The sequence below is a fragment of the Gavia stellata genome, chromosome 16 (assembly GCF_030936135.1).
Source record: "Gavia stellata isolate bGavSte3 chromosome 16, bGavSte3.hap2, whole genome shotgun sequence".
NCBI lineage: Eukaryota > Metazoa > Chordata > Aves > Gaviiformes > Gaviidae > Gavia > Gavia stellata.
In genome coordinates, this window is record NC_082609.1 from 4,227,344 (window position 1) to 4,253,520 (window position 26,177).

A 26,177-nucleotide genomic window follows, 5' to 3' on the forward strand; every position below is an offset into this window, starting at 1 on the left:
CTCCGGCTTACCCTGCCAGTGTCCAAGCTCTTAGGAAGGTAAACTGGTAACCGGTGAGCAGTCGGGGCTGGCTGGTGTGTGCTCAAACCATAGTCCAGCAGCTTAATTTTTCAATCCCAACGTACAAATATATTGTCTATATATTAGGGAGGCTGGACCGAATGTTCTCCTGTGGCTGCGCAGCCTGCAATCTGCTGGGGAAAACAAAAGCAAACCTCAAGGTTGCTACCAAATTTAGGTGGGGGAGGTACCTATGTATATGTTTTTAAACATTTTGGCGAAGAAGGAAAGTGGTTGACATCTGAAGTGTGTAGCAGTTACCTTCTGATACGGTATTTCCCTTTACAACTGCAGTATCGGGGACGGCAAGGGATGCTCCTCCTGTTTCTGGGAACTTAACAAACCTGCCTGGAGATGCGGTTTAACAGGCTTGGGAAAACCAGTCCAGAGTCAGTTTTTTCCTCTTCAGGGTTTCAATTCCTGTTTCCAACAGTTGTTTTGTTCAAAGCACAGAGTTCGGGTTAAAGGGATTACATGTATCGAACCAAACAGTTCTTCTTTAGTCTCCCATTCTAGCAAGTGGGGAAAAAAAAAAAGCAATTGGCTTCCTCTGTGCCCAGTTTTTGCTGGTGGTTTTGGTCTGGCAAACGAACCCAGAGCTAAGAGTCATTTGCATAGGCTATACCCTGTGAGGTGTGAGTCACTGAGTACTGCATTTGGGCAACTGGAGCTGTGCACAGCATTCCCAACGGAGCATTAACCACCTCTTGTGCAACTATGTCAATAATTTTCCAGGAAATACATTGCCCAGTAGTCGCTAAATAAGCATAAACCTTTTTTTTAAGTCTGTTGGTATGTTGAAATCAAGTCTCCTCAAGGAAAAACTACTGGTTTTGTTAAAATGTGACTCAAGAAAGGAGAGGGGCAGCTTGGCTATAGCCCACGGGTCCAGACTTGCCCGGAGATTGGGTTCAGATGCTCAACCTGAAGTAGCACCTTGTGGTCGATATCCCCAGAGGCTTAATTTTTTAAATACTCTGGGATCTTTCTCAAGCTTTTTACTAGGCATCTGAAGCTCGTAGCTCCATCCTTGTGCAGAATAGGAAAATACTTTGAAATCTAACAGCTCTTTCTGCTTCAGGTCTGGCAGGGTATTATTGCAGTAAATAAGTATATAGTGTGTGTGTGTGCGCATATATATATTTTTTTCTTTTTTTTTCTGTCCGAACTGGAGCAAACCCTTGAGCTGAGGCAGGTGTTGCCTTGATTATATAGTATAAGATTGCTGTCGCAGGAGTTGCGCCCATCTCGGCGGCAGCCCCGTGCAGAGCAGCCAGGAAGGAGAGCGGTGCTGCTCGGGGAACACCGGGAGGTTTTAATGCATTTAAACTCTTGCTGGCTCTACCCTTCCTATCTGTTGCTTTCCTTTTTAGCTGGGGAGCGGTGTAGGAGCCTTGTTGGGTGCAAAGTCCCTTTGGGCGAGGGCAGAAACTGCACGGAAAGAGGATGGGTGGCTCACAGGTTTTTGTCGCTTTCATTGCACGACCTTCCCGAATCTAACCGAGCTCTTGTCTAAATCACTGCATTTTACTTGTTTTTATACAGATCCGGAGTGGCTGATTTACATTTATTTAACACTAGCCTAGTGGCTATAGGTGCATGGCATAGCCCTTCTTTATGTAACAACATTCCTCAGCGTTTGGGTAAAGTCCAAATGCTAAAATGAGAAAGGGAAGTAAATTGGACTGGAATAATGTTTTCTAATTCCAGTGTCATCAAGACGCCGTATCTCTAAATCAACTTCTCTGATTCAGTGTTTTTCCCCAAACCAATTTATCCACCAAAAAAAGTTATTAGAAGTGGCTGGAGTTCCCTGATGGCTTAAGGAAATTTAAGAGCAACTGTCAGCTTTTTTTAAATATATTTTTTTATTATTTTTTTCATTTGTCTTAGAAAGAAATATGAAATCTGCATGCAACCTTCTAAATATTTCAAACATTTAAATAGCATATGATAATTTAGCAGTACAGTACATTATACAGAAAGATAATATAGGGAGACTTCCTATAGTATATTTACAAATGAGAAGGTAGTTTTGTTATTTTAAAAAGAGGAATGCACTGCTTAACATTGAAGTATTACATTCAAAATAATGAATATGTTGTATTGTGACTAAAACATATATAGGTATTTATATGTTTGCCCTATCATATTTTTCGTAAAAAGGTACCTTTTAAAGGCTTTTTTTTGTTGTTGCTACAAATCTAGGAAATCATACACAATAGTCTTGAAGCTTAAAATGTCTCAGTACTGAAGCCACAAAGTTTCTGTAAGAACTTCAGATGGAAAAAAAAGAACCGAAGCCCATTTTCTTAGTAATAAAAATGACCTAGAAATGCTTTCTAATGTATGAAACGTTAAACAGGAGATATGGTACGCTTCACCTTGCAGCAAAACCTCAATTCTGTTAAAGAAGAGGTACACGAGTGATGTTCATACTCATCTGACGATGTGCCGAGGGACCTTGCTTCTGCGGTTACAGCTGCGACATTTCAGTGGCATCGTCCCCAGCAAACTCGTCTTTGGTCCCCGCTTTGCCTGGCTGTGGTGGAGGCTGCAAACGTGACAAACCACCACAGCACCAAAGCTTTCCCACTGCGAAAGGGTGAGGGACACGGCTGTATAACACCTTTACAAACGTTACTGTTTGTCTAATGAGCTTATAAAGCTCGATTGCAATCATAGTGAAGTATGAATGAATAACAATAAAAAAAAACCCCAAACCCAACCTCTTTAAAATGAAAAGCATGAGTTTTCCCAATCTCAGTACAGAGCAGACAGGTATGAAATCTGAAGTGCAACAGATGCTTGAGAAATCTGGAAGCCTTTTGCACGCGGCTATAAAATGTAAAAACTGACCCTTGATAAAAAGTGCTTTATAATAATATAGAATTTGTGTCTTATGTCTGTGAGAGAGAAATAATCTTCTGCAGAGCCCAGTCCTACGCCAGCCAAGGGAGTCCGCTCCATTCCTCACGCTGCTTCCTCTTATTCTTCATAAACCCTAAACAGAAGGAAAGCCAAGAGCAAGATGTTTAAACTATGAATGAAACAACTCCCTTCCAAAGAAGAATAATAATAATTAAAAAAACCCCACAAACAACAAGAAGCCAGATTTTTAGCTTTTGCTTAAGTAAATTGGAAAGTAAGTTATTGACTTCAGTGGTCACTGGATTGCTATCCATAAAGCATCTGGGAGGAGGGTTGGGCTTTGACACTGCCACATCCTCCAGGCATGTGGGGAGTAACACACTCTGCCACGATTACCAGGATACATAAGATGAAGAAATCCACATCTGCTAATACATTTTAACTGCTGGAAAATCCCTATCTCATATACAAATGTTGAAGTATATCATCAGCTGTACGTAGATAATAAACACACAATATCTGTTATGTTTGGAATAATATTACTCTCTTTTTCTAGTCTATGCCCTGAGAAAGACCACTTGACAGGCTTGTTTGCTGAAAAATCCTAGTTGTGAAGGCTCTTTGGGTGAAAGCGGTCTTCCATGGCATGGGGAAAATGAGGGACAGTGCTGTTTTGTGGAAGAGATTCATGTCTGTACTGCATCGCCCTGGCTTTTCCTGGGGAGCAGGGCAGTGGGTGTGGTACAGCTGGCACGGAAGGCACCGACAAATTGTTTATTTATTATGAGGACTTGGTTTAAATCAGGCTGCTTATGTCTGAAATATTCACTTGAGGCTGCTTGAGCTGTGGTTTGGCTTGGTGGCCCTGCTTGCCCGCTGAGCAGTGCCGGGGACCTGCTGGGTGCGATGGAGGGGTGGCATGCCGCAGCGGGGCGATGCCAGCGCTGGGCAAGGCAAAGCAAGGTAAAACACCGAGGGTTGTGCTGCATCCCTTCTGCACGTCCCAGGCTGGCAGCCAAAGCCATGGGGATGCTGGGCTCGCCATCCTTCCTCCCTCCTCTCCCTGGCAGCAGGGACAGTCTCCCTCCCCTGGCTGGGCTGCGGGGAAGCCTCGAGCTGACCCTTATTTTGGGCTATGGAGGAATCCGCGAGCAGCACTGTTATCTGCAGACAGGAGCTAGTCTGCAGCACACGGACCCTGGCCCTCGCAGCCTTGCACAGGGCATCCCTCCTCTTGGCCCGCTCGGGGGAACCCTGCACGTTTCCTGAATGCACAAGCCTGGGGCTGAGCACCCTTCGTCATCTTAATGATGGCCATATAAAAAAAACCAAAAACAAAATAGGGGAAGAGTGTAAATACGTGGTTATGCAATAGCCAGGGCTTCCCCACGTGCTCTGTTTATGGAGCAGCTGCAGGGAGCTGGCAGGGAGTCGGGGAGCCAGCCGGGGGGCTCGGAACCCACCACCGCTTGCAGTGCCGTGGCATCGGCCGTGCTGCTGGGCACCGCGTGGCTGCACCGGAGCTCACCGGGACCCTTGGACCTGCTGAGAGATGGGGCTGGCTGCTCGCTGGCCTCATTCGAGCTCAATTTTGGGGAGCCAATTTCCCATCAGTTGAGGAGAATCAGGGTTTGGTGGGGCTGTACTGTGTGCAGAGGCTCTTTCTTGGCCATGGCTGGAGAGGTGGTAGGAGTTGGGCAGCTCCCCTTAATTACAGATAGGGACATCACCACTGGTCATCAACCATCAGTAATTCATGTTTCTTGCTCTCCCTCTTCTATCTATGAGTGATGGCTTGCAAAAAAAAAAAAAAATCCTCTTTGCAAGGGGGAAGATGGCAGAGCATCTTACCAGCAAGTTCCTGTTTTTCTGGGAATGATATAGTAGTTAAAATTGGCAAAGATCTGTGTCATCAGATACTGGTGATTTTGAGATGGTGCGATTAAAGTGTGACAGGTCACCCTCTTCCCAACTCTCCTGACTGCTTTCTGTGTGACCGTGTGGAAGTAATTTAACTTTTCATCTTGGCTTTTTACCCATAAAAGGGAGGTGAGTGTATGTAAATAACTGAGAACATCAGCTGATGAATAGTTTAACAGAAAATAATTACTATTTATAGTCAGAACAGCCTAATCCTAAAATAGAAGTTAGGACTACATGTGGCAGGAAAGAAATAACATCAAGAACATCCACTTATAACCACAATTTTGGTAATGAAATACATCCTTCATGCTGGATAGAGCATTTGCAGTGTGTGCGTTTTCCTGGGCGCTCTCTGTCTGAATGCTGCTGACTGCCCAGCTTGCCACCAAGGTTTTCTCCCTCACCCATTCAGCAAATTCGTACTTACCTGCCTTTCTCTTTCCATACTCTGTACCACTTCAGCAGTCTCACTGTGTTTTGGCGTTTGGGGTTTAAGCAGTGCTGCTGCTCCCCTCTCACCCGCGTCCACAGAGTCACGCTGCAAGGCAAGCGAGCACAGGTTACGGGAGCTGCGGGAAATGCCGGTCCTCTGCTCCCACCCCAGGTAAATGCCAAAATCAGTCAGGGCACTCTCGCCCAGGCGGGCAGTGGAAGGGTTTTCATGCTCTGTGTTTTATGGCAGATATTTGAGTTTATTGTAATAATATCGGAGCAGATCTTCAGCTGTTATCAATCAGTGCAATGCAATATTGCCCACAGAGTCATACTAGGCTGTACCAGATGAAGACTTACCCACTGTTTTTAATCAGTGGGTTTGCTCTGCCTGCCTGTTAGAGATTTTCTTTTGAGCTTAATAGCTGATTTAATTAGGGTTCATTCAGGCAACCACAAGGTCTTTGCATGCGGAGATGGTTTCCTTACACTCAACAATGCTACATCCAAATGAAAAGATCAGACCTGGTTCATTGATTATTTTTTCCCCTTTTTAATTTTTTTTTTAATTTTTTAGGCTGCAGCATCTTAAATACTTGCATGGGGCAGCGTGCCTGTGTGCCCAATGGACTAGCTCTGAGCCCCAGCATGCAGTCCTGGGGGCTTCAGCCTTCTCTGATCACAGGCTGATCCTTCTCTCCTTGCCAGCAGCAGCGGCTTGGTGTCCCCTTATTGTCAGCACAAAGTAAGCTGGGAGGTAAAACATGGCAAAAGTCTTCCTGTCATTTTAGGTTTCTTCCCAGAGAGCTTAGTGAAGCCATCGCTGGTTGGTCTGCCACAACTGAGGTGACATGAGAGACCTGGAGCTGCTTCCCAAAAGGATGGCTTTCCAGAAATGTCAAGACTGCTATCACTTCCCAGGGCTCAAAATCAAGCAGTTTTCCATTTTTCTTATTAATTTTGTGATTAAAAAAAAACCCAACCAAAACGAATTATTCATTTTCTGGAAATACCATCCATAACAGGGACACACGGGTTTTGGTTTAGCTAAAATACTGTAATGGAATTATTTAAACACTACTAGGCACATGAGTAAAATGATGGCAGAAACCCAGAAATGTCTGTGCATACTGATGGGCTTCTTTTGTGATTTGGTTCAGAAAGGAGCTATTTATCTTCTAACACAAGAGAAAGTGCCTTGCAAACTTTCTCAGCTCATCTCCCCTGGCGCAGAGGGGACATGCCTGACTGGAAGTGAAAGGCTGCACATTGCCTGCGTGAGCTCAGCTAAGGGTCTCACCAGGTTTCCTATTTCAATTTTATACAAGGTGCTCCAATAGTTCTTTCCATTCAGTTAAGCTTCTTCCCTGCTCCCCTTCTCTGCTCCACCTCCATCAGGTGTGAGCTAAAGCCACAAAAAGACAGGCTGTAATTTTCAGTTGTTTTCTGGGAGGATGTGGCCCTTTCCCCAAGGCGTGGGAAAGTGGTGGAAGGCCTCCAAGAGCCTCTGTGACTGCAGGCCATGGAAGGGGATGGGTCACTGTTAAAATCTACGGACTATCTCTGTTCTACGGGTGTTCTCAGCCAACCCCTCTGGAGACCAGTACATACGTGAGAAGGGGAGTGAAACCAAACCTTCACCAAAGGCACAAGGCATGCAAGTTTTAAGGGACTTGAGGTTGGCACAAAGTTTCTCCATCCAGCAGCCACCTTCTCGGCTGTGCCGTCTGTGCTGGCTGATGCCAGACCTTAGCTTGGATTTCTTTTCTGACAGACCATAAAGGGTACTTCCAGAAAGCGATGGGCAAGCTGAATCGCAGGAGGAGCAGAGCAGGAGCACCTCTGAAAAGCAGCAAGCCTTAAATTTGCACCACGAGTGAAGGAGGACAATTCTGGATTTACTAGAGCCTGCAGTCTAAGGAGGAGGGGATGCATGGTTTGCTTCTCACGTGAGCAACCAGAGCTTTTCTCAGGCTGAGATGTGTTGCTTTGACACCACACGTAGGTTTTCTGCTTTGATGCTGGAGGCTGGTCAGCAGCGGAGACGTTCCCAAGGCAGCCCCATGGTCCTCTGCGGTTCCCGCGCAGTCCCTGGTGCTGTGCGCACAGGGCTGGATGGTAGCATTTTTGGGCACCCTGAGCTGACCTGGGAATGCTGGTCCGGCAGATGTAAGGGGATGTGCCTAAGAAGAGGTGCTGTAGGAGCCGATACCTGGAGTGAGGAGTTGCCTGGATGGGCTGCAAGAAGAGGTTGAGAGGGATGGAGAAGGGACTGAAGCACCAGAACTTACACCTCCGGTGAAATCCCTCCAGTGGGATTTGGGATATGAGCTCACGCCAGGGGTGTGTGCTGAGCTGTCCCTTAGCTGCCCAGGGCTTGGTGGCTGGAGCCTTCATCCTCGGTGTCTGAGGGTCCCTGTGCCAAAGTCCTCCCCAGTATGTCCATGCCTCCAGGGCTGCAATGAACACCCCTGGATCACTCTGTGACCCCCAGCGCCTTGTGCCCCCATCCATCTCATCTGCAGGGATGGTGGGGCTGCACCTCTGATTACAAACACCCTGTCCCCAGGGCCACAAGGGTCCTGGCTCTGGTCCTTCCATCCCAAGCCGGTGCAGGGACTGCCATCCCCCTCAGCTGTCCCTTGAGAAAGGCTCGTGGTGGTGCCCATTTCCCACCAGCTGCTCTCACCTGGACACATCCCCCCTCGTTGGCGTGGGGCAATATGTGAAGGGGGGTTGGATCCTTTCAGGCAGAAAGAGTTAAACCTCCCTCCTATTTTCTGCTGCTTTTCCTCATTCCAGGAGACAGATACACACACAATTACTGCTAGATGTAGCATGAATCTTGATAGGTTTTGACTAGACTGAGGACTCAGTTCAGCTGTCTCTTAACCTGTACCACAGCTCTGTTGGGGGGAATATGGCCAAAGAAATTCCTTCCTAAACTGCACCCCCATACCTACTTTTTCTCTGCCAAACATCATTTATATCATATTTCTCCCATATGAAAAGATATGAGAGCTTTTGAGGAGGGCAGGAGGGGAACCAGCTTCGACAACTCATTTTAGATGATCACCGCAGCAACAAAATCTCAGTTGCAGGAATTTAGCTCTTCTGTGCCTCGTCCAGAGACTCCCAGATCAATTGATTCTTGGAATATTAATTTCAGACTGCATTAGGGTAGCTGGAAAGGCAGCGGGGTAGCCCTGCCTGCCCCACAGGCAACAGCAGTGATGGGAGAGTGATGGGACAGCTCTGTCCCCGCAGCCGCCGCCAACCCAGGGCAACCCTCCGGGCTTGAATAGCCTTGCTCGGCATCTGCATAGCTATCCAGCTGGGAAAGCAACCCACTCGTGCGTGGCATTCCAGCTTTCCCAACTTTCTGATTGAAAGTGAAATGTTGCATTAATGAGATTTATTTTATACCCCCCGGCCACCAGCTGCCTTTGGGTAAATGCCTGCAGTGGGATGCGAAGAGTTAGCGCTCCTCTACACCATCCTTTTGCTACTGAAAGGTCAAAGCAAACACAGTAAAGCTGCAAGGAACTGATTCAGGCAGTGATGCTCTGCAAGCGTTTTTCTGTTCAGGTCGCCATCAGCTGGTTTGGGCTTCAGAGAGGTGGGTCTGATGTTCCCTGAGCTAAACATTGCTTGCAGTGATGCTGGTGTAAATCTGGAGGGAGCCTAAGGAAGCTTGGCTCTCCATTCCTCCTTCAAACGCCCTCCACGGAGTCTGGCGAGCCTTTTCTGTGTGGGTAGGATCAGGCTCCTGTGGTATCTCCTTGTTTGCGCCAGTCAGACGGGCAGGAATTGGCCCCGTGGGCATTACAGAGCGCCGGAGGTGGCACACGGCTCAGCAGGACAGGATTCAGATGCTGCTGTTAAAGCACCTTTCTAAGATTAAGCGAATGGCAAATGTTCAGCGAGGGAGCACAAATGCTGGAGTAAATCAGTCCTTGGCGTTCTGGGGGTGCTGCTGCTCTTGGGACCCTTTTTCCCCCTCTTAGGTGGCAGAGGGGCTCGGTGCAGTCTTCTTGGTTAATCTGCCCTTCTGGTCGTTATCCAGCCCCATGTGCTGGTTGGATGGTATTTTGTTGGGGGATCTTAAGATATCCAAAACAGGACAGAAAAAAACCACAAACCACCCATACTTAAAATCTAAAAAAACCAACCAAACAACCCCTCCTTTTGAGCCAGTCATCAGAGATGTCAGAAATCCCCGTACCTGCCTCGGTTCGGTTAGTCACTACATCACTTTGAGATTTCACGGCAGCATTGGTCACGGCTTGCAGTGAGACGGGGAGGAAAGCGTTTTCTTACATGCTAGGTAATCCCACCGAATGCAAGGGGATGGCTCTGCTACAACGCAGGCGAAAATCTGACTGTGGTTGGGATAACTGTCCCTTGCAGAAACCGCCATGGACCAAGCCCTGCTCACGTTCTTACTCTGCACGCCCCAAATAACTTGAGTAAATAGTTCTGGATTTTACATCAGGCGGCTTGGAGTAGGATTTGTCCCTATCTTGACTTGAACTAATGATTATCCTTTTATCGCTACCTGTCCTGTAAATATTTCTTTGAGCAAAAAAACTATGTTGAAAAATGATAGCTGGATTTTTGGTCAAAATTGCACATTTTATTGCATCTGATACAGCGCATGCCTATTCCCAGAAATTAGCGTGCCAGGGCATGAGAAAAACAAAGAACAAAGAAGGAACTTGCAGTATAAGGTAAAGCAATTCAGCTGATAGGGGAACAGAAAGCAATAAATGAAGGAAAACTTACATAATCATCTCTTCCACGCAAAACGGGTACCTCGGTTTTATTTCCAGCTTCCGTACGTTAGAGAATCTTATTTTAGGGCCTTTTCTTGAACATTTGCACTTTACGCCTACAAGAGAAAGCATTTTCTCGTGTGCCTGCAAAGGCTCCTGCATACCAAGCGTCCCTTCCCCGCCAGCCCGTGTGCGCACACGAACTTCAGTTTGGTCCTTCAAGCCTCAGTGGGAAAAGCTGAATTTTGTAATGCTGTTGAGCTTAAAAAAAGTAGTATTTTCTTTGCTATGTCCCAGGAAAAGGTAGTGACTCTCTGGGAAATATGTTTTAGAGCACTATATGTTCTGAGGCTTAGCAAATATGAGAGCTTTTTAAAGTGCACCTGCTGTGATTAAATGTAATTGTATTTAACAAAAGGAAATGAAAGAGAACTCGCTTTAAACCGAGCAAGCAAACGCACATCTCGGCTACTTTCTCATTCACTCACGTCTCTCTGGGACTCTGTAGGACTCTCAGTCATTTCTCCTCATGCGGATGCTGTGGTGCATTCGCAGCCGGACAAAAGCTGAGTGTTTGTTAACCATCATTTCCGTGCACAGCAGAAAATACAGGCTGGCACACTCGGTGGAATTTGCGCTACCACATCAAATCCAGCTCTGCTCTACTTGCCCTGTGAAAACCACCCTCAGTTTTGAAGGAGGTATTTGAGCTATATTCCTGAACAACGGAGAACGCGGCGTGACCTCCCGCCCGGTGAGTCGGGGCTGTTTGGCTCGTAATGAAGACACAACTTTGTTCCGTGTCTTTTACCTCCGCTTCCACCTTCAAAAAACTCGCAGCTACCTTCCCCCGCAGATACAGTACATCACTTTTCCCAACATGCAGGGGACAGCGAAGTCCAACTCAAGGCTATCAAGAGGCAAATAAAAATTCCTGGAAAAGCAGCCCCCTGGAAAAGAGGTTTAGATGGGAATAAGCAGGATAAACCAACTTACCTTCCGCGCTGGCTACGCACATCGCGATGAACAGCAGGAGCAAAGCCGCTGTCAGGAGCTTCATGGTGCGGCAGCAGGTACCTAAAGAGGCGCCGGGGCTTTGAATGCCTTTGCTCGCCTGGGGTCCGTCCCCCCGGCCCCGGGGCTGGATGTCGCCAGGGAGAGGACAGCGGAGAGCGGCTCCCGGCGGGGCTGCTGCCGGCTCCTGCCTGCGCTCTGCTGCTTTCCTCCCCTTGTCCTCTTTTAAAACAGCTCCCGCTGCCCTGGCTCCCGGCTCATTAATATGCAGAGCAACTCCACGGCTCCCTCCGCTTCCTCAGCCCCGCCGGGGAGGGAGGGGACCGGCACCCCGCGGCCGCTCCTGCCCGGGGGGACCCCGCCCCGGCCCCGAGCATCCCGGGGGGGCAGCGCAGGCGGGGGGGCGGCTGCTCCTGCCCGGCTGGGACCTCTCTCAGCCGGGGGAGGTTGGCGGGGGGGGTATTGTGTGAAGGGGGCTGCTTGGTGGAAAAACCCCCGCTTGCGAGCGCTCCAGGGAAGCCCACGCTCCGCGGCAATTCCCAGGCACCTTGGAAATAAGATGCGGAGGAGTCTCACCTGGGAAGGGGTGTCACCTATTGGCTTTATTTTCTAGCTTGAACAGGCTTCCAGGTCTGAAGGAAAGCTTAGTGAATTAAATGGGGAAAAAAATATTCCTAAGAGCATTGTTAGGTGGGTTTAGCATGTGGAATGTTTCAGGAAATAAGATCAATTTAGGGTTGCTTTAATGAACACTCAAGCAATGTTCTGCTCCGTGAAGAACAGGGTAGCAACACAGAAACTTCACAGATGTAAATACATGTTCCCTCTCCCTTGCAGAGTCCGTTTCTGATTTCAGAAACAGCTAAAATAGCATCTTTAATATCCCGATTCCAGATTTTTGCCTGTGTAACTGAAATGGGTGAAGATCAGAGTTGGGGCTCTCATCTCCTTCATAGCAATGGATTCAAAACACATTGCGGATAAACGCCTCTGCTGATCCCCGGTTCCCCTCAGCCCCTCTCCCAACACACCGCTGCCCACGCTCCCCGCTCGCACACCCATCCACGTTAAATCCGACCAAAACCAGCCATCCTGTCAGTTCAGGCAGCGCTTGGGAAGGAGACGCCACGCACTCCCAGCTCCGCTTGCATTTTAAGTTTCCCACATGGCTTCGTTCCTGCCGGCTCCCATTGGCAGCGGCCATCCCCGCCGCGTTCCCGGCCCGGGTGTTGGCAGGCTGCGAGTACAGCCCTACCACACACAGCCTGCACGTTGCGCACAGGCAACGCAGGCAGCTGCCTTGTTCCTGGCCCTGGGTTTCATGCGAGACGTGCCGACGCGCCGGGAACAGCCTGCCTCCGCTGCCCTGCATGGGATGGGGGAGCAGGGATGGGCGGCACGTTGGGGACAAGGCTGGGGGCTATGGCCGACGTGGCAGGGAGCTTTTGGGGTGAAAGACCCGTTCCCGGGCAGGCTTGTGTGGCTGCTGCCAGTGCAATGGGGCAGGGGGGAATGGTATGATAGTTTTTGTTATGCTTTGGGCATTTGTGCTGCACGGCTCTAAACCAGCCCCGGAGGCTTTCGCGGCACCCTGCTGGGGATGTTTTGGGGTGTGTGTTATTAAATGCCAACAGAGACTAAAGAGAGAGGTTTGCTCCACAGTCTGGCAGATCTCAGTTCAAACCTTTGAAATAAATTGTCATTATCCAATTCCTTATATGAGGAAGAAAAAAACTGCAGGAGAGTACAAAAGGCTCATTTGAGAGTCGCTATCGGCTGGGTGGTGAGGATGCTCGCTAGGCACCGGCGAGAGCTGGCTTAAACTGATCCACATCCTATCCAGGGCTGTAATCCTGCCCTGCTGCAGCTCAGGGTAATCCCCTCCGTGCAGCCTCCTCTCCACCGCCCGCAGGAACAGTCTCAGGGGAAACTGTGGGAAGGGAAAGCCATTTTCCCTTCCCCTCTGCTAATAAAAATTTGGGTGCCGCATTAGCTGATGGCAATTTGAACTTCCCCCAAACCTGGAAACTCGTGTACAGGCTGGAGAAAAATCGAAGGGAATTCTCGAGCTTTCCAAAAGCGAATCCCCTCTTCTTGTATGATTCTTATTCATGTTGACAGAGCCAAGCGTATCAGCTATTGAATAAGGGAAGTGCTGCTTGAGTTTCAATTTACATAAAGAAATGGATGTATTTGAGGTGTGTGTAAATACGGTAACTGCTCACTATGCGCCCGAGCAGTTTGGTGTCTTCATGCCAAGCGCTGGCTTTGATAGTAATTATTCCTGAGCGCTCAAAGGTGTCTCTTGCTTGGTGTGACAGATTTTGGTAGCCATGTACGGCTGTCTCTGACACCTGCTCTATCTCAAAATGGCGATCACAGAAGAGGAAGAAGGATTTGGGGGAAAGGAAACATATATGGAATTCGCCACAGTCTGCCCCAGAAGAAACACTGATAATCCAGATATATTTTCTTTGTGCAAGCACATGCCGAGGTGCTCAGCATAGGCTGGTGCTTCGTGCATCTGCGGTATCTCCAGCAGATCTGCTAAGCCTCTGTGAACGTGTTTCGGCAAGCAGCCGGTGTTTCACGCGGCTGTGGACCCCTGCGCCGGGCGAGCTGCAGGTTGAGCGCTGGTCGGTCAAAGCATCCATTTCAGCCCTTACAAAGCCGCCCGACTGCATGGTAATTAATCAGGGCTTGGGTTCTGCCCCCCACAAAAGGAGTATTTCAGACCAAGCATAGTCATCAAGGTCTAGCTGTTGTCCTCAGCTCTGCAGATGGGACATGCTCAGAGAGCCGTGCCTGTCCCCAGGGGAGCACAACCATACCTGTGCACGTAGCGTATCACCCGCTTTGTCTGGCTAATTAGAGGGGCATTGTCGCTGGTGAAAGGTCTGTCATTTCATCTCATTAACTATTCTTTTCAGGTCTCTGCCCTAGCATAAGGCTCCCTGGCAAACCAAGGGTGAAGCCCGGCTTTGCTCTGGTGGGTAAGACCTGGTGGGACCAGCGGTGGTTTGCCACCGCCAGAAGAGAGGTTTGCAGCACGGAGGGAGAGCGAGAGCTGCGTGTGGGGATGAGTTGCTGTCCCCTGCTAAAATAAGAAAGAAGAGTTTTAGCAACGGAATTACCATTCAAAGCAAAATCTTCACTATTTTTGGCCACCTGGAAGCAGAAGTCTTTCATGCTGAGCACGACGTGTAGCTGAGCTGGAGCAAAACATTTGCGCTTTAAGACATGGGGACACACCCCAAAGGCACGCTGCCGTCCTGGAGGCCCTTCAGAGCGGGAGCTATTGGAACAGAGAACCTCACCCCAAAATTAATAGTGTCAGCGTGAAAATGGGAGGGCTCCAGATGAGCCCTTGGGTCCCCCATTGCAAGGGCATTTGTGTCTTTGTGCCAAAACAAGATTTGGATGGGGTCTGTACCCCGACCTGCCCTCGGGCGAGGCTCTTCCTCCCGCCGAGGGTGCATACGACATCCTGACCCACCATGCAAAGAGAGTCTGTTAGGTATTTCTCTGCATCCCAGGGACCAGAAAATAGATTACAATTGTTACCATTATTAGAAATATTTCAGGATTGCTGGTTTGGGTTATGCTGGTTATTTCGAGTGCAGGGTGAGCTACGATTTGGATTAACTCTCCTTCAAAATGTCATAGCCTTTCATACAAGGAAGATGAAGATGCCAGTCATCGTGAGAAATCTTTGTAAAATGGCCATGAAATGGAAGCTACTTATTGCTGTTGAGGCAAAGTGATGCGAATGGCTAATCTGAGTTTAATGTACAAGAACATCCCAATCAGCCCGTCAAGGAGAAGATTAAGCACTTGAAGTGACGTGGCGTAATCCCTGCATATCGTGTCAGGAATTTGGGAGAGAAATTAGACTTAGATGCTCACTAGAAAATTCAGCAGTAAGGTGGAGGTGCACAGATGCGATGCACGTTGTATGTAGCTTTTTTTCCCTGGGTGCCACACTTCAGTTTTTATGCATTTTGGTGTTGTAACCATTTTGCATTAAGCACCAGATGCAATATGTTATATGGGAGAGACGGTGTGAGCCTCCTGCAGTGCACGGGCCCTCAGCCCTTGCAACAGAGCAAATACAAAACTCAATCCCAAGACTGAAGTGAGGGGGGAATTGCCTCAGATTTCGGGAGGCTGTTGCAAGCCTGCTCCCGTGGTGCTGTGCTTAGTCAGCGGAGGATGTGCTACAGGCTGTGGTCAAGTCCATGTTTTCACCTTTAACTCTAAATTGCCTTTTTCTTTCCTCAATAGCCTTGAACAGTAGTTGTGTCATCCTTGCATGTGTTTGTCTATCCTAAGTTGAAAGTCAAAGCTTTGTATTTTGTCTTTGGTCTCTGGAAACATGAAATATATTTCAGGGAAAACAGCTGTGTTCCCTTCTGTGGAGTTTCACAACGGATGAATTCTGCAAAATAAGGCTTGTATTGTTGTTGCAGTCGCTGCTTTCTTTTGGTATTTTCTTTTTATTTCCATGATGAGATTAAATTCTAGACACTGCTCCTTCTCTTGGGAATAGTTTTAAGGCAGCTCTCTTCATAGACCTAAATTATTCACCAAGAAGGATTTTTTGCTGAGATGAGAATGAGTAGGTCGGATCTGGGACTGTTGTCAGGGCTTGGAGCTCTTTGAAGCTCTTCGTCATGAATCATTAAAAAGGGCTGCAATAACATGGCAAAATGGAGAACTGACTCTTTGTGTAGGTGATCTGAGAATCACCTTTAGATACGCACAAAAGGATTAATCCCTCTTGTGGCTTTTTATGTTGAGAAAATAGTAAGTTGTGTTTAATTTCCTCCTGACTCATTTCCTTGCGTGCTACAACTTACCATCGGTTTTCATGTGCAAGTACAGTTTACACTTTATACAATTTTCTTAATAGGCACCTAAGCTGAGAATGGTTGCAGGTATTTATTTTGCGCTTAATCACGCAACGAGTTGGACGGCTTTTTTGCTATCCACCCCGATGCTTGCAATAGTGCAGAGGGAATAATGCGAAGGAAAGAAAGGCAATTTGTTTGATCTGACTCACTCACGTTCCTGATAGTGCCAGCCAAAGCCCTGAGAAGACTCCGTGGTGGTGGGTGGGATGAGAGCTGCCTGGGACAGGGATGGGGACGGCGCCAGCCCTGTCCTCGTCATTGTGTTCTCCCTTTCCCGATAGTTTTTTTAATCCTTGGTGTCGGACTGAGAATGCTTGGCCAAGGATGCTGTGTTACTCCCCAGATGTACAGTTAGAGCATTCCACTGGCCGAGTAACACAAGGGCAATTGGATGGAAAGCCTTTCTTATTGCCCCAGGATTGGAAACAAATTGTGCTGTCCTGATTTGCTCATCACATCTCTTTTTGTGTGTGGGTAGTTTTGGGTAATCTGTGGATGCCAGCTTTTCAGATGAAAGGCTTTTGGGATAGAATAGGGTGTTACTGTATGTAATAAACTACAGGCAGCTTCTCCCTGCGCTATTAATGCCACTTCTCTGAAAAGAAGTGGCTCCACTGCCAACCCATCCACATTCAAAAGCCTGGGGAATCAGAAAAGAGAACCGCAAGGTGTTTTATCTTTGCAAGAGAATAGGACCAAATGAGATCAGCACCCAAATAAGTTTCTAGTCTGGTCCCAGGTGAGTTCTTACCGAGACGGAGAGCTGTGGCAGCAAGAAGCACAAACGTTCAGGCATGAGAAAATCCATTCGTGGCACTTCTGCTTTTCACAGCTCGGCAGAGCTGGGCATAATTTCAAACCCTTCCAGAGATGGCAGGAACGTGGTTCAACATCTACCGTGGGGGCTCAGCACATCCACCCTCAGCGCTGGTCCCCACGGCGCAAGAGTCCCTCGGGAGAGCTGGCGAGCACGAGCCTGCTGCAGGCGCCCACGTTGCAATAGTTTTATGGGCCTTAATTCAAGGAAAGTGAGATTGTGTGGGAGAGGGCAGCGATGCTTTCTGCAGTCAGTGGCTGGGAACAGAGCTCAGCATTAGCACGGATCCTCCCAGCCACCCTCTTTGAACTACGAGGGAGTTGCCAAAGGTCAGATGCATTCACCTTGGCTGGTATCGAACTGTTTATGGTTTAAGAGGCTATTTACTGTGAGTTACAGTGTCAGGAATAGTGCCCGTGTGCCCTGTTGGCACTCTGGATGGGAGGTGAGGTGCCTGGTGGCCCACTGCTGCTGCAGCGGTGACAGCCCGCTGCCGGTGGATGCGGCAGCAGGGACACGTTTGCAGCTATCGGGGGTCTTTTGCAAAGCCTTGGAGGTGTGGGGCTTTTCTGTTGTCTTTCAGGAGGGCTTTTGCATCAAAAAGATGAAGACATAAAATGTTTGATACATGCAAAATTGCAGAAGCAGAGCCATGCCACGGAGGTCGGGTCCACCTCACTGCTGCCCTCTCTGCCTGCCCGCTGCCTGCCCGCACTCCTCTCCTTGCCGGGGGCCCGTCCAGGTCTCCCCCATGCTCTGCACCTCTCTCCACAGGTTCCCCACCCCTTTGCACAAAAGCCCTTTGCAAGGCCACGCTGTGCCGTTTCCGTGCCAGGAGCACCTCACGGTCTGGTCCATGACCTGGCTGGTGGCATCCAGGCAGGGAGCTGCCCTGGGGACCCCAATTACGAGGGCAAGACTAGGAAGGGGATGACATCCCCGTTAGAAAGAAGCAGTGACTACCACGATGTGTTTTATAGTTATTCCATCTCTGGTGGCTCCTGGCTTCTTTTTTTGGACCTGTGGCTTCACGTTTCCAAAAAAACCCACCCCAAATCTCTGTGGGTGTGTGAACGCAGCACTCAATGGAAGGTGTCCTCTGCAGACTTTGGGAGGTTTCTTTTTGAGCTTGCTCCGGGGTAATTGCGAGCTGTTTACACTTGCCCGGTAACCACAGCAACAAAACTCCCCAGAACCGAGAATGAAAGCCATTAGATAAAAATGCCCATAATTTAGAGTGATTAAGTATGGACGTAAAACATCTCACGGCATCTCCTGTGATGGCAGGCAGATGAAGCGTGCGGGAGTGCCCGTGGTGCAATCGGAGGTGGGTGCGTGCAGGTGTGGGAGTGCTGGGACCAAGCACCACGGCGGCACTGAGTCTGGCTCAGAGCAAGAAGCCACAGCATCTGTAGGTGCCTATGGGGCTCTGCAGGATTTCTCCCACCTCCTTAGTGCTTTCTGTAATGTGCAAAAAGCCCTTGCAAGCTCAATGAAGCCCTGTCTCCTGCGGACAGGATGGGTGCTCCCCATCTCCGTTCATTTTCTGCTGAGCTGTGTGTTAGTAATGATGGGAATTCTTCATATGCTGATTTTTCCTCCCCCTTGGGATAGAAAACATATGTAATGTCTTTAAAAATAAATAAAATGAATGACCTAACAATGCAGACTTTGAATATTTGATGGAAGATTGGTAGGCTGCGATCAATCATAAAATGAGTTTTTTCTTCTGAGTAATAAATATGTTAATTATTTTATCTACTCAGATAAAAGCTTAATTACCATAGCACTTGGGGGGGAAGTTTATAGCTGTTATTCCCAGTTTTCCTAAGAAAATCAGTTCATTCTGCAAATAAACCAACTGACATTTGTGCAAATAAACTAAGTGGCATTCCTGCTGGCACAGCCCGAACCTGGCTGCGGTGAAGGCTCTTCTCTCTGCATCTTCCACCTCCCCCTGTTCGCAGGGCTCTGCAGCATCCCCCTTCCCAATTTAACTGGGCTCTGCAGCTCTCCCGGCAGCGGTATAATCAGGAAGGGCTTGGTGGAGAGTGCCTCATTGCTCTGAGCCCTTCTCAGGCTGGATTTGCCCACTTTCTGCAGGTTTTCCACCTGGTTGCATGCTCAGGCATGACTCCTCCACGTCACCCATGTCTTCTTCATGTGTGGTCTGGGTGGGCTGCAAAAAAGGCAGGCCAAATACTCCACATCCCAATTTGTCAGCAAATACTCTTAAATCCATCAATCCCTAAAAGCACAGTGATTCGGCCAGGATTGTGGATGATCACGGGGTGAGAATGGAGAGGGAAACAGCAAGTGTCACTGTGCAGCATCCCCCTCCTCTCTGCACCCCAGGTTGCCCCCTCCTGCTTGGCCGGTGCTGAGGGTGCCTGCACCAAGAATAGCTAAAGCACAGAAAATTCACGCTCTGCTTTACTGCACTGTCACATCCCTGAGTAGGTAGATGTGAGCTTTTCATTTTTCTTATTAATAATCCAAAAAATCACACAAGGATGACACATTGGTGTAGAAGCACTGTTTTTTTGCTGTTGAATTTAAATGAGAAATCAGCTAGAGAGCAAGACAGGGCTGATAAAATCTACAAATGCCAAATACAACAATGTCATGGGGCTGCACATCTGCAGCAGGATTGGGACAGGGACTGGCAAACTGGCGGTGCAGCTTCTGCTCTCTGCGAGCTGCCTTAGGTGTCTCCCCCAAATTCAGGGCTTTGCCGCTTTCACTCTTGGGGACAAAAATATGTCCGGCTCGTGAGTCTTTCCAAAGGCCTTTGGCAGCCTCTCCTGGCAGTTGGCTGTTTCTGAAAAGGCAGGCAGTTGTTGCTAAAAGCGATTTGGAAGCAGAAGTGGTGCTATGGAGCTCTAATGCAGCAGGAGAGGGTGAGTGCTCGAGGTTGTCCCCGTTGCAGATGGGGATGGCTTTGTGCTAGCAGCTCACCTTTGAAAGAAGAAGTCGGGAGGCTCACGAGCATGCAGTACCCCTCTCTCCTTCCCTTCATCCCCTGTGTCAGAGCATCGCTCTGTCCTCAGGGAGATTTTGGAGAAACTTGGTGTAATCAGACACAGCTGCCGCATCTTGGTCCCAAATTTCTACACGTGACAGCCAGCCCACCGGAAAGCCTTGCTCCCCAAATGAGGCTAATGCAGTTAACCAAAGCCCCAGTAACACAGCTAAATGACTTGCAGGGGGTTGCACAAACTGGAAAAGACCGAAAGTAGCCAGTGATGCAGATGCTCAGCAGCCATCACTTCTTTGGGTACCTGCTGAGGATAATGCAAGTATCTGTCCCATTCCCAAGAGCTCCCCAGACCTCAGTGGCTTGAAAGAGAAGTTTCAGAGCGGCTGAATTTTATAGAAGTGGACACGGCTTTATGGATGCTTTCTGAGATTAGGGTACCTAAGAGTTAATGTGAATTTCAATCAAGAAGACATTAAGAAGGGCAGAGGGAAAACAGATTAGCTGTCCTCTTGCCTTGCTCTATAAGATGAGACAATGAAAGAATGTGATGAGATCAATGGAAAAATAAAAGGAAATGAGAAATCAAAGGAAATGCTGCTTTACAGGTTATTTCATATGGTGACTTGGGAAATTTTCCCTTCAGGGGATTAAATATTCTCTTATATTTTTAACAGAGCTGGATAACTCATGACTGCAAAGATGAAACCCGTGATAGAGGCCGATCCCCCCCAGGGTTTCGAAAGGAAACAATCCATTTGAGGTACAAGTGGTAGGACGCTACTGGATGTCCCCTCCCTTGGTGCTCTTCAGAAGCCACGCAGAGCCATGGCACCTTCCAGACCGTGGCTTCCCACAGGGTTTGAGGTCCGGGTTATCGGAGCCGTGAGTCCAGGCACATCATAACAGCTACAGCAACTGATCAATATCAGCATCTCATAGAGGCTGAGCTGCGCACACCTTCCTTCTCCAGGCCCGTTAACAAAGCAGCATTGCAGATGCTCAAAACCAAGATAGAGAAAAGGATCTTCATCCTTCCTTTTCAACACTTCTGCAATGCTTCTGGAGTCACAGTCCTTTAAACAGATCCTTTCTGGGACTTCAGATTTGCCGTGGGCGTTGGCATTTCACATCCTAACCAACTTGCCCTCAGAGAAAGAACTCCTCTCCATGAGGCCTCATCCCCAGCAGTAGCTCTGGTCCCCACATTTCCCTGGAGGGCAAATGTGGTTTTGTTTCTTCTTCTTTTAAAGCAGATTGCTGTGCCCACTCCATAGCTCTGGGCATTGCTGTGCTGTGCATTTGTCATACACTCCCACAGCTGCTTCTGCAACCACCAAACGTCTGCCCAGCTGGAAATCAATATGAAAAGTCTTGCACTGGAGACTGAAAAAATAATCTCCATGTTCTTGGCTAAAGGGGTGGTTGCCCTGTCCTTTTCGGACTGGCAGTCAGTGGTTGGTGATCGGCTCCAGTCAGTACTGGCCTCCCGTGAGTGAAGAATCAAGGTTTTTGCAGCCACACGCTGCTGCCAAAGCCACCGCCTCTGTGTGTGCACAGACAGTCCGGCTTTGCTCCTGCCCCGACGTACAAGCCCCTGGTCTGAAGTCTCAAGCAGCTGGCTGATAGTGGGCAAGTGCTGCCGGAGGCCAAAACGAATGATTTATCTTTGTGCTACTGTCATAGTTTCTTAGGACTGAGGTCTTTCTAATTAATTCCTTCACCTTCATAAATTCTTCGTTAGGATTTCTACCTCTGGTGCTTTGCACATGTTTGAATCACAGAATCACTACGGTTGGAAAAGACCTGTAAGATCACCAAGTCCAACCACCACCCCAACCCCACCATGCCCACTAAACCATGTCCCACAGTGCCACGGCCACACGGTCCTTGAACACCTCCAGGGATGGTGACTCCACCACCTCCCTGGGCAGCCTCTGCCACTGCTTCACCACTCTCTCAGGAAAGACTTTTTTCCTAATATCCAGCCTGAACCTCCCCTGGTGCAACTTGAGGCCATTTCCTCTTGTCCTGTCGCTTGTCACTTGGGAGAAGAGACCAACACCCACCTCACCACAACCCCCTTTCAGGCAGTTGTAGAGAGCGATGAGGTCTCCCCTCACCTCCTCTTCTCCAGACGGAACAACCCCAGCTCCCTCAGCCGCTCCTCATCAGACTTGTGCTCCAGACCCCTCACCAGCTCCATCGCCCTTCTCTGGACACACTCCAGCACCTCAATATCCTTCTTGTACTGAGGGGCTGGTGATACCTGCTAGATCAGGCATGGTTTCCCTTCCAAGTGTCTTGATGGGCTTTTCTTTCCCCTTAGCAATGACGTTGGCTGTGCCATGCAGCACCTCTTCCCCTTGTCGTAGTGGAATTTCCATAGATATGGCACTTTGGTGACACAGGAGCCACATTTTAGCAGTAAGAATACCTCCACTTCAATAACAGGCAGTTAAAACTCCAAAACGGAAACTCCCCACAAATGCAGAGAACAACATGAAAAAGCTTTTAAACAGCACTGCTCTCCGTGTCTGTGAGCGGTGGGTGCCAGCAGAAAGGAGGCCAGCTCCAAACAATCCCAGTCTTGCCCTACGCTCGGCTTCCAGCGTTTGAACGTGTTTTGTTTTGATATCTTATACTTGGGATATTCTGTTCTAATTGCATTTAGTGCCTGGCTCGGGAAAGGCTGTTCTGCTGCGAATGCAGCTGTGCCCCCACTCCCCGCGCAGCCCACCCCTTCGCTCTGAAGCTGTCAGGTGGGACGACTGCCTTGCGGGGTCTGTTTTTGCCAAGGAGAGGTTGAAATTATTGGCTGGTTCTTCAAAGACCTGCAGCCGCTCTTGATGTTCCTCACCGGAGCAGGGCAGCGGAAGAAAGTCGCCTGGGAAACACTCTCCGGAAGTGAAAATTGAATTCTTTAATGCTCTTGAATAGCAAAATACAGTTTCTAAGTATGAGAAGCAGCCCACACAGCCTTTAGACATGTTTGTACCCAAACAAACCCACGTTGTACCCAACGTGCAAATTTCTTTAGCACGTAAATAGCTCCAAATAAGCTATTGGGTAAGGCTGGCTGCGGAAAGAAAAAAACCAGGGTAGGTTTGCCTTTCCCACAACACTAGCCTGATCTTGTATCCATTGTCATGCTCGTTGGTCAGGAGGGTTATATCAGCCAAGAATGTAATTGCTAATTTGACTCGTATGTATAGCACAGGGTGGCCTTGTTTTTCCTGAAGCAGCTCTTAAAATGGTCCAGTTCAAGCTAAGTGACCATTTCCTCCCTTCCCTTCACCCCCATAATTATGTTAAAGGGTATTTCCAGTTATGCTGAGTTTCTCAGAAACTTCTCTTTTATTCCTTTTGTAAACTCTGGACACAGCGGCAGCAGACAGCTGAGGATATAGCACACCAATGTCACTTTTAAAGCCTCTTATATTAACTTTCATACACCTTTGGGCCTGCCACTGTCCACTGAGTATAAGTAACATCAGGGATTTCCGTTCCAGCCCTTTACTTCTTCCCTGGCCTCGTGTGTAATTCAGTTTGGTGTTAAACTTGGAGTTGCAGAGATGGGAATCTGTCTGATGAGACCAGACAAGGAAAAAGGTGCCATAATTGTTTTCTCAATGTCAACGACCCGTTGTTTTAAGGTATAATTTGTGCCTCTGTCTGCACAAATCCATCTGGAGCTAAAGCATGATAAGACAAGTTGATCTTTAGCCTTCTTTATTTTCTGTTTTGTCCTGCTAGGAGACAATTTCCAGGGCGAGGCAGGTAGTCTTTCTCTAGCAAATGCAGCCATGATGCACATTAGGTCCAAATTTAAAGGATTCTCTGTCATTGTGGGAAAAAAAAAGAAACTGGTAGAAGTTTACAGTAGCCTTTAGCTTAATGCCCTTTGCTTTGTTTTCTTTAGCCTCAAAGGGAAAAGAGCAAATGTTTTCTGCAGTGCATCCGTCTTTGCTGTGGTTCAAACCCATACAATATTTGTAACATTAAAAATGAAAGCAAGTTTGTCGACAGCCTTAGTTCAAACATTTACTGGGACAGGTCAGAGCGGGAAGAGAAGCAAAACGACAACCACAGTGCAAATTACAACAATCCTAATGACTGAGGCAGAAATCAGGTCCACTTTGGTGTGCACAGATCGCGGTGGGGAGTTCCTACCTCCGCCAACGGCCCAGGGAGCCCAACCCCTCACTGCCACCCAGGGCAGGGCAGGGCAGGGCAGGGCAGGCACGTGTTTTAATGTATTTATGCTTCAAAAGGGTCCTCCAGGTGCTCTCCAGGCCCAGCTCTCGCTTTGTAGTATTCTGCTTTTCTGCTCTTGAACATTTCAATATCCAAAACACAGCACCTAGTCTTCCAGCTACACTGGCTTGTGATGGGCATGGAGATCACTCGGTACCGCTCCTTACCGGGACTAAACAGAAAGATGCATTAAAACCAATTACTTGTTTAGATATAAATATTCACCTCTCTAACATCACCATGATTAGTCCCACCTGCTCGAAAGCCGATGGAAGCCAACTAAACCAAAAAAGTAGAAGCAAAAATAGCAATTTCCCCTCTCTGATTTCTGTGGTGGAGTTTGCTGGATGTGGGATTGATGGGATTGACAGAGCATTACACATCATTTGGGGAATGCCTTGAACAGTGTAAACCACCTATCAGATCTTCAGGACATATAAGTCAGTGTATCTCCATCAGTTGAAGCTCCACTACAGAATATTCTGGTTCTTTTTAGCTCAGTTTTAACAAACTCAGTGGCCAAATCTTGCATCTTTATCCCTAATTTGTTCAAGATGTGTACTATAAATTATCCCTGACTTTGACCCCTGAAGGAAAACTAACTTGACAAATCCCCTTCTGTATTCATTTTTGTCAAAACATTATTTATGACAATGGGAAGGTTGCTGATAGCTCTGGCTATTGTTGCCCAGGACCCTGTGGGTTTGATATACGTTCAGCCTGAGTCCATGCAGATGCCTTTCCTCAGCTGCTTGTTTCTCATGTTAAGACTTGTGTCTTATAGAGAAGAATTTGATTTATTAAAAAACGCTTTATAATATAGTAAGACAGATGTCAGCAATGTTAAATACCTCCATAAATTTTGCCTCTCTTGAGCAGATTAAATGTGCAATTATTTGAAGCATGATGAAGGCATTCTGCACCACGGCAACGTTTCAGTAACCTGATAACGTGAGCAGTTTTAGCGATGTCTCTTGCGGAAATGAAGTTATGTGATTGCACTGTCTCTCTCTTCTCCCACAATAAATATTTAAACTTGATAGCTATTTCAGGCTGAGCTTAACAGAGGGCTTATATCACACAGACAATTTCTGACAGGTTGCAAGTGACAGCACGGGGCACCTGTATCTGGCTGATTTTTTTGTGGCGTGCGGGAGATAGGGAAGGTCTGAAATAGCTGTTCAACACTGCTATGCTACGCATGCGGGTGTTCACCTCCACATGAGTTTGAAATACAGCCTGTGGCCCTGCCTGAAGCCTTCCTTGAGATGGGGGCTGCAAGGGCTAAAAAAAGCCCTAAGGACTTATCTGCCTTCATTTATGCTTTCCTGTCCCTACAGAAAAATTTTCTCCTTCTATTCCCAGGGTGGTGTCCATGACACCTTCCTTTGCTTGTCTCCACCTTGTCACTGCCAGGTTCCCGAAGCTCCCAGGGCTGTACCCAAGCCACACGATGTTCGAGAGCCGGGGCCCCGGGCTGGCGGCGCAGAGTCCCGGGACAAACCCAGCTTGGGGCACAGCCCGGGGCCGTGGCCACCCGTCCCTGGCTTGTGGATGGGTGTGGAAATAACCTGCTGCCCTCTTGTCTTGCTCTCCCCGTCTGTAAATTAGCAGTGCCAATTAACTTCCAAAAATAGGTGGAGGGTTAATGACTTCAAACAAAGCTTGTAAGCTATTTTTTACATAGATATATAAATAAATATTCAACATAATTACTCAGAATTAACATGAACCTTCCTTGTACTACAGCAAGTAAGCATTTGTTTCCCAAGACATAGACTCACAATATTAAACATATATATATATGCAAACATGTATATATACATATAAACATGTATATATAGATATAAACATACATATCTATGTTATTAAACATATATATATACACAGGTATCACAGCTCCTTTCCATCCCACATGCCTAGGTTGCTTTCCCGGGGGGAAACAAGGTGCACAGGGACAGGGAGGCAAAGGTGACACAGCCCCATCCAGGGCTCGAAGTGCTCCTGGTTCCTGTACCATGGGGATAAAGTCGCACAACTGGTTCTTTTTAATCCCACTGTGGATTTTCCAGGCTCTGAAATAATCTAAACAGGGTGAAATTTGCATAATCAATGCAATAGCCCCAATAAACATCCTT

At 48.0% G+C, this 26,177-nt stretch overlaps 1 protein-coding gene across 1 annotated transcript; it reads right to left on the reverse strand.

Annotated features, from left to right (window-relative positions):
* Window positions 1-5,277: 5,277 nt before the first annotated feature.
* On the reverse strand, window positions 5,278-11,121 carry CXCL14 (C-X-C motif chemokine ligand 14). The gene is made up of 3 exons (XM_009807000.2): window positions 11,058-11,121; window positions 10,072-10,177; window positions 5,278-5,392 (listed from the first exon to the last, which is right to left on the reverse strand). The coding sequence occupies exons 1-3, from the start codon at window positions 11,119-11,121 to the stop codon at window positions 5,278-5,280; spliced, it is 285 nt and encodes a 94-aa protein (XP_009805302.2).
* Window positions 11,122-26,177: the final 15,056 nt, after the last annotated feature.